This window comes from Molothrus aeneus, chromosome 1 (genome assembly GCF_037042795.1).
Source record: "Molothrus aeneus isolate 106 chromosome 1, BPBGC_Maene_1.0, whole genome shotgun sequence".
In the NCBI taxonomy this organism is placed as follows: Eukaryota; Metazoa; Chordata; class Aves; order Passeriformes; family Icteridae; genus Molothrus; species Molothrus aeneus.
In genome coordinates this window covers 10,145,700-10,153,411 of record NC_089646.1, presented here as the reverse complement: position 1 = coordinate 10,153,411, position 7,712 = coordinate 10,145,700, and the positions used below count along the sequence as shown (strand labels likewise).

General features: G+C 43.2%; 1 protein-coding gene across 2 annotated transcripts in view; it reads left to right on the top strand.

The window, feature by feature from the left end:
• The first annotated feature begins 6,853 nt into the window (after positions 1 to 6,853).
• Positions 6,854 to 7,712, top strand: part of ESYT2 (extended synaptotagmin 2) — an 80,358-nt gene continuing 79,499 nt past the window's right edge. For both annotated transcript variants that reach the window (XM_066551184.1, XM_066551175.1), the window contains exon 1: positions 6,854 to 7,224. In XM_066551184.1, coding sequence (XP_066407281.1) covers positions 6,871 to 7,224 — 354 coding nt within the window. In that variant the 5' untranslated portion in view covers positions 6,854 to 6,870. The remainder of the gene's footprint in view (positions 7,225 to 7,712) is intronic.

Sequence of the window (7,712 nt, the reverse complement as noted above, 5' to 3'; positions counted from 1 at the left end):
GTTGTCTGCAGGAAAGGTGTGCGCCATTTCACAGCAAATATTTACAGCCCATTAACGTGTGCAATTTAAAAGACCAAGTGAAAATTTCTCTGAGTTCTTTTAACGTTGTTGCCTCTTCTCAGAGTGTAAAATAAAAAGTTAATATGTAGCAGCTACTGCTAATATTGATGATTGTAGAAAACTGACTACTGGGGGTGGGAAGGGGGGAAGAAGCAAAGGAAGATGCAGTTTTGCATTTTAGAAACATTCTTGCCATAGTTCAGTGGGAGTTTGTGGCTGACTTCAGAGGTAAAATTTAACCCCTTACACTTGACTTAAATAGTCAGTTGACAAGTAGGTACAAACCCTTGATACCTTGCCTCATATTCATATTTCCAGAATAAATTAAAAATGTAAAAATGTAAAAGTTTCCACTTGTCCAAACCGTGAAATATTTTCCTTTATCACGTAGCAGAAAAGTAAATCAAGTATTCAATTATGAGCAAAAAAACTCCATCCTGATATTTTCTTGGAAAAAACAAACCCAAAAAACACAAAAAAACCCAACCAAGAAAAAAAAAAAAAGCTCAAACACACCATTAAATGTAAGTATGACTTTTAAGGGCTAAATTATATCCACTGAATATAAACATCTATGGATACTAAAATATTTATAAGCCTCCTAATGGATTATTTATCTGGTTGTAACAGAACAATAATAATCTATAAGCACCCGGTTTGGGGAAACCCCCGATTTCAATCCAGGCTGTGGGATGAGCAGACTGGGAGCAGCCCTGGCCAGAAGGATTTGGGGGTGCTGGTGGGTGAGAGGCTGGACATGACCCAGCCATGGCACTCACAGCCCAGAAACCCAGACATGTCCTGGGCTGCATCCAAAACCCCAAGGGCAGCAGGGCAGGGAGGGGATTCTGTCCCTGACCTCCTCTCTGGTGAGACCCCAACCAGAATAGTGCATCCAGCTCTGGGGTGCCCTGAAGAAAGACATGGACCTCTTGTAGTGAGTCCAAAGGAGGCCACCAAGATGATCAGAGCGATGGAGCACCTCTCCTACAAGGAAAGGCTGAGAGGATTGGAATGGTTCATCCTGCAGAAGGGAAGGCTTTGGGGTGACCTTATTGTGGCCTTCCAGTACCTGAGGGGAGCCTGCAAGGAAGCTGGAGAGGCACTTTTTAAAGGTCATGTGGGGAACAGGACAGGGAGTACATGCAAACTAAAAGAAAGTAGGTTTAGATTAGATATTGTGATAAAATTTTTACAGTGAGGGTGGTGAGTCACTGGCACAGGCTGCCCAGAGAAGCTGTGCATGCTCCATCCCTGGCACTGTTCCAGGCCAGGTTGGATGGAGCTCTGAGCCACCTGGACTAGGGGAAGATGTCCCTGCCCATGGCAAGAGACTTGGAGCTAGATGATCTTAAAGCTCCCTTCCAACTCAAACTTTCCTGTAATTCTATGATTTTATATTTTCTTCCCTGAACAAATAAAAATGGCTATAAAAGCCATCTTGGGTTATCTCAAAGAGCTCTTTAGCCATAGTGTATAAACACATGGAACTAGGCATCTGCTTAGGAAGGGATCTCTGCAGAAATGCTGTCCTATGTATAGAGACTGAAGGACAAAACAACCTTTTAACTGGATTTTATTTTTAACAACAATATAGCAAATACATATAACTAAATAAGCAAATGTGACAGTGATGCCAAAAACTGAAAAGAAGAAGCAGCTTTTTTTCAAATTCTGTTTCTCTTGTCTACTGTTTAGAACATGCCTATGTATTTACTGCAAAACAAACAAACAAACAAACAAACAAAAAAAAACCCAACAAAAACCAAACCGTTTTGGCTGCTAATAGCATTTCTTCTTAGCCCTATGATAGTATGCTAGTCAGGCATCTCTAAGACAAGAAAAAATACAGATGTGGGAAAGTGCCACTAGAGGGTTTAGAAAGAACTTTTCAAACCTTAAATCTAGGGATCAAACTGAAGTTTAACTGCTGCATGAGAATACAAGGTAGAATAGCAGCTTTGGAATAACAATACTGAAATTTGTGCACGCTTAAATCCATCATGAATTAAAATAATAAACTACAGTGTTTCACCAATATAGTGGAGAAAATGAATACACCAGTGGTTTGACTGCTTTTATAAAATGTGTGTTAGACTCAAGTGAATACAGGCAATAAAATGACACATATCTGTTGTGTAAAGCCAGCATAAAAGGATGCCCTAGTTTTTTTTCCAATAAAAGTGTTGTAAAACAGGGGTTTGGTAGCCCTGAGAATTTTATTACAATTTTATCATCTACAGGTTTTTCTCTTGTCTGGCTTGGTACATATATCTCCTTCTCCACCTGCACTGTTATCTGAAAAACAGGAAGATAAAATAGCACAGCTTTTTATATTCTGTAGTAATAAACTTTTTTTGTTTATTTATTTTTATCTGCTGATGTTCCTCTAAGCCGGTGAAGCATTATTGCATTTTTCTTCACCTCTGTGGAATGACACATCACAGTATCATACCAAAAAGTTCCTGGAAATATTCCAGTCCCCTCAGAGGGACAAATGGCAACTTTTCACCAGGCTTAAAAATCAAGACTCTTCTATTATTAGGAAAAAACCCACCTTTTTAATTTTTTTTTTAAATTTTTATGAAGAAATGAACATGTTAGGATCTAGGCTTTGTAGGGTTCCTCCCCCTCTTTTTTTACCACATTTTGCTGAAATCTTTTGAAGATTAGAAGAAAATTTAAATATTTCTATCAGCAGACATGCATAAATGATCTGCAAAATATCAAAATGCTTTTGTTAGTACTTCAGGTTCATAAATAGAAACAGAAAAATGTGGATTACTGCAGTAAAGTTTGTGTCTTTAGTTTTGAACTTGTAAGAATCAAATGAGGGGGAAAAAAGGAGACTATAATTATTGTGAAAACTTGTTAAGAAACACATCTTAGTGGAAAGTATTTCTGTCTTCAGGAACAATAAATATTTGAAGATCTTGTCATGAGAGTACAATTTATACATTCAGTGAAACTGAAGCCAGCCTGGGCAATAGCAGGGATCAGACAGACATACATAGTTTTTCTCCAAACAGAAGCTAAGGTATGTTAGAGTCTTTTGGCTCTTCTTTGTGTTATATATTAGATAAATTGAAGCAGGCAAAAATATTTCTGGTCTACAGTACATAACCCAGAGCAGGTTTGACAGCTGCATAAAATCAAACACAGAAGTAGAGAGTATTCCATCATGAGAATCTACTAGGATAAAATTTCATGTAAATTATATTTTCATTAATAATTCACTTTTTTAGGGATTATGTTCCTCAGCAAAAATTCTCAGATTTCTACTCAATAAAGATTTCTCTTCAATAGCAAAAAAGTGTAGAGAGAACCATTAGACTGAAATAATGCTGTTGGGGGAAATTAGGTGTAACACCACATATTGTCCTTCAGGAAAATAAACTGTTAATGAAATGGTCATGAAGTAAGAATTAACATTGCTTCCAAAACATGTTTTCTTGTGTGAACTCCAAAAAGTTGAGAATATTAGGTTTTCTTTTTTTACCACATAAACTGAATTTTCCCAGTTTTTCTCATGGTCAAAAATGATGTACAAACAAGATCTTTCGGGAAGTTATTTGGGAAAGTAGTGATGGTATTTACTGGAAAACAAATCATCATGGCAATCTGATGGTGATGCAATGTAAAGGTAAACACAGGATGACACTACTTTGCAATGGAAGCTGTAGCATTGGAAAGAGCAAAAAAGAAGAAGCAAACACATATGGCTAAGAATGGGTATAAAGGGATGTTGCTAACAAAAAGTATTAATTAAAGTAATAATAATGCAACAGGCCTAAAAAAGGCAGGATATGGAAAGAATAAATATCATCTAAATGAAATAAATATAATCAGCTGTGTAGCTGATACAATTGACTAGAGGATACTAAAGAAGAAGCCAGAGCAATCTCTGGGCCATAAATTATTATCTTCAGGAGTTCCTAATGCACAACTACATATTTTTAAATTTTACTTTTTTTTTATTATTATTTTTACATTTTTACATATTAAAGTAGAGGATCAGGAAATATGTGAATTAACATTTCCAAGATTCTTGAGCAAATTATTAAATTCTTTATCTGCACCAAAAAATTAGAATAAGCAAATAACTAGTGTTTATCTAGAACATTTTATTATAAATTTTATAATGAAGTAACTAACCCTAATTTATCACCTTGCAGCAGAGTTTATATCTTGATTTTAGCAAGACTCCTTTGTCTCTATACAACAATGGCTATGCTAATTTCATACCACCCAGTTTCTTCATCAAAATATTGTGTGGGCCCAAGTGAGTTATCTACAAAGGTTCTTAGAAGTCAGTGGTAAACTCTTTATCAGAACTTCCTCTTGATGTTACAGATAAACGTTATCAAATTCATGCTACAAGACCTTACTTCTGTTTTCCTCTTTGATTGGCACACTATCACCCACTTTTACTTCTGATTAATCAAACTTCCACATTAATTAATGAATTACTCTGTGCAGGACCAGTGCTAGGCTGCCTGGTCTACAATTATATTATGTTTGTCATTCTAAATGCTACTACAAGATTAATTTTTATTTCCTGGTTTTTTTCTCCATTTTATTAAATTTGACTGTATGGGGAACTTCTCTAAATTCTATATCCAGCTCATTTTCAAAATACATGCTGGACATACATGAGAGCAGAATAATATGTAGCTCACAGTAAAGTGTTACTTGCCAAATGTCACATTAATTCAATCACTGTTTTTCCTCTCATTTCGAATTTTCATTTTAATTTGTGGTACAGTTGTATTCTGACTCAGACACTGTGAGGCCGGATAGGGAAATAAAATGGACAATGGAGTCCAAGGCTGAGGACAAAAGACTTGAAAAAATGAGAGTATTAATAGTGTTGGTTGTAATGGAGGGAGCCAACATACAACGTGACCATTTGTACTAGGTGTTACTGAAACTCAGGAGTGAGGTACATTAAAGTCACATTATAAGCAGAGTAAGTAATTAGAAGAGGAATTCAATAAATGCAAAAAATCACTCAAATTTACTGTAGTTAATTTCACTGGTGTCCAAAGGGTTCACAGCATCATACTTGATACCCTCAGTTTAAGGTCACAAGCTTTCCTAGAGCCTTATGGTGCTCTTCAGTCAGTTCCTTCACAGTTACAGCCTGCAGGTGTTCTGAGTTCTCTAGAAGACCCAAAGTAAATTATAATTTCAAAGTTTGGATTTCCACCCAGTGGTAAATCACTGATTTTGTTACATCTTTTTGTATCATTTGGTTGTTCTGAATATTCATCTTGAATAATCTAAATACACAGATGGAGTAAATACAGTGTCAGTGGTAAAGAGAAAGTAAAGAACAGCAGAAGTCTATGGCCAGAAATTGTTTTAGCTTAGAGTGGTCCATTGAGCCTGATGGCAGGCATGGAGGCATTTTGGAAAGATGAGGGAACAGAACACCACATTCAGTTGTCAAAACATGGATTCTTTTTCCAGTTCTGCTGTGCCACACTAAGCAAACAACTTTTCCTTTGATGCCATTGCCTTTTTGACTTTTTTCCCTCTGGATAATTGAGATGAGGTTACTTTCACTTCCTAAGAAAATGAAGCTTTTATATAGCTTTTCTATTTGTCCACTTGTGTGTGTTTTCATAACTTTTCAGCCTATTGGCTAAAGTGATTCGCCCCTCTTCACTGGCTGCAAATATGAAGTCTCAAAGTCCTACACATTTTGCGAAAATTGGCATCTGAAGAGAGGAGAAAGGATCCTTATTCCCACTAAGTGAAAGGTTAGCTATTTAAAGCCAAAAAAAAAAAAAAAACAAAACAAATAAAACCCACAAAATTCTGGTAAATGCTGAGTTTAATCTGTGTGTATCTGTGATTAGGACCTGATAGCTAAGGACAAGCAACAGCTGCCTCTTACGAAACTCGTGACTACATCAAAGTTATTTAAAAAGGTAAAAAAATATAAGAGGAACAGTGCAAGAACCAGGTGTTAAAGGGATACAGGGCACAAGCCTGTTATAAAATCAGCTTATTCGGTTTAACAAATCCCAAGATAGTGGGTGCCACCCTCGCTACTCGTGAGTGTTAACAGGATGACAGAGGAGGCAGCTTTATGTGAGGATGTGTGAGCCAAACTTCAGGAAACACCTGTTGTAACTCAGGCGCGGAGTGACCAGCGTCTGGTCCCTCCGAGGCATCAATCAGTCTCTCCTTTAATAACACCCATCAGCAGCGAACAAAGCGAGACACGAAGGTTGTCATCGAAGGGTGTTACAGGTAGGAACATCCAGCCGACAAAGTGACCGAAGAGAACGGGACACGGTGTGTTTTGCCCGTGAGGAAGCGCACACACGCCTCGGCACGCTCGTTGCGCTCCTGCCACCCACCGAGAAACCTTTTCCGGAGGTGTCCCCCAGAGCCGTGCTCCTCTTCCCGCATTCCCGATGGCCGTGGCCCCGAGCGGCAGCGCGAACCCGCGCTTCCCGGGCAGGCCTGCGAGGGAGGGAAGAGCGAGCGGCGGAGAGGAGGGGAAGAGGCTGCCCGGGGCGGGGGAGGCGACGAGCAGAGGCGTTCGTGCGGCGGCCGGGCGCCAATAGCGGCGGTCGGGGCCGAGCCGCCTCCTCCCGGCGGCAGCGGCGGTCGGAGCTGGGCCAGCCGGGCCCGGAAGCGGCGGCGGGTGGTGCCGGAGCGCGGTGAGCGGGGCCGGGCGCGGGATGCGAGGAGGCGCCGTCGCCGCCCTGCCCCCTGCCCGCTCGCAGCCAGCGCCCCAGGAGGAGGAGCAGCGGGAGGAGCGGCAGCAGCAGTAGGAGCCGCCGCTGCGGTAGCATGAGCGGGGCAGCCGCTAAGCAGCCCCCCGGCGCGGGGTCCGCCGCCGAGCCCGCCGCGGACAACGCGCCGGCTGCGGACCCCGTGCCAGAGTCTCCTCCACCGCTGCTGAGCGTGGACGTGACGGGATTGGTGTCGCAGTTTGCGAGGAGCTTCGTGCTGATCTTCCCCGTGTATGTGCTGGGCTACCTGGGGCTGAGCTTCAGCTGGGTGCTTATCGCCCTGTGCGGGCTCTTCTGGATCCGCAGGCACCGCGGCGGCAAGAGCTCCCGCCTGGGCCGGGCGCTCGCCTTCCTGGAGGACGAGGAGGAGGCGGTGCGGCTCAGCGTCTCCTCCGCGGATCTGCCTGCGTGGGTGAGTGGCCAACACCCTTCGGCGCTGCCGCGAGCACCCGCGCCCGGCGGGCCGGGGCCTGGTACCTCCCCGGGACCTGCGTGATGACACCCAGCCCCGCCGTGCTGCCCCTCCGCAGGCCGGAGCCCCAGAGCCGGCCTGGCGGGAGGGGTGAGGGACTGCATCCCCATGGCTGCTTGTCCCGGTGCGCCAGCCCCTTCCGAGACGGTGCAGCGGTGGGAGCGGGCGGGAGCGTGTCCCTTCCCCGCCGTTCTCCTTCCGCCGGGGTGGCCTGTCCGTGTCCCCGCCGCCCGCTCCGCTGCGCCCGCGGCGGTGACAGCCTGAGCCTGCTGTGGCCGGGGTTCCCCTGGCAGAAATAAACTTTGCTGCAGGGTTTGGGTTTCCTTCCCCTCAGGGGCCAGTGGCGCGCACGGCTCGGTTCTAGCGCGGTCTCTGCAGAACGCGGGTGTCGCGGCTTGGGCCGTTCCTTACAAAGTTGAGATGAGAGA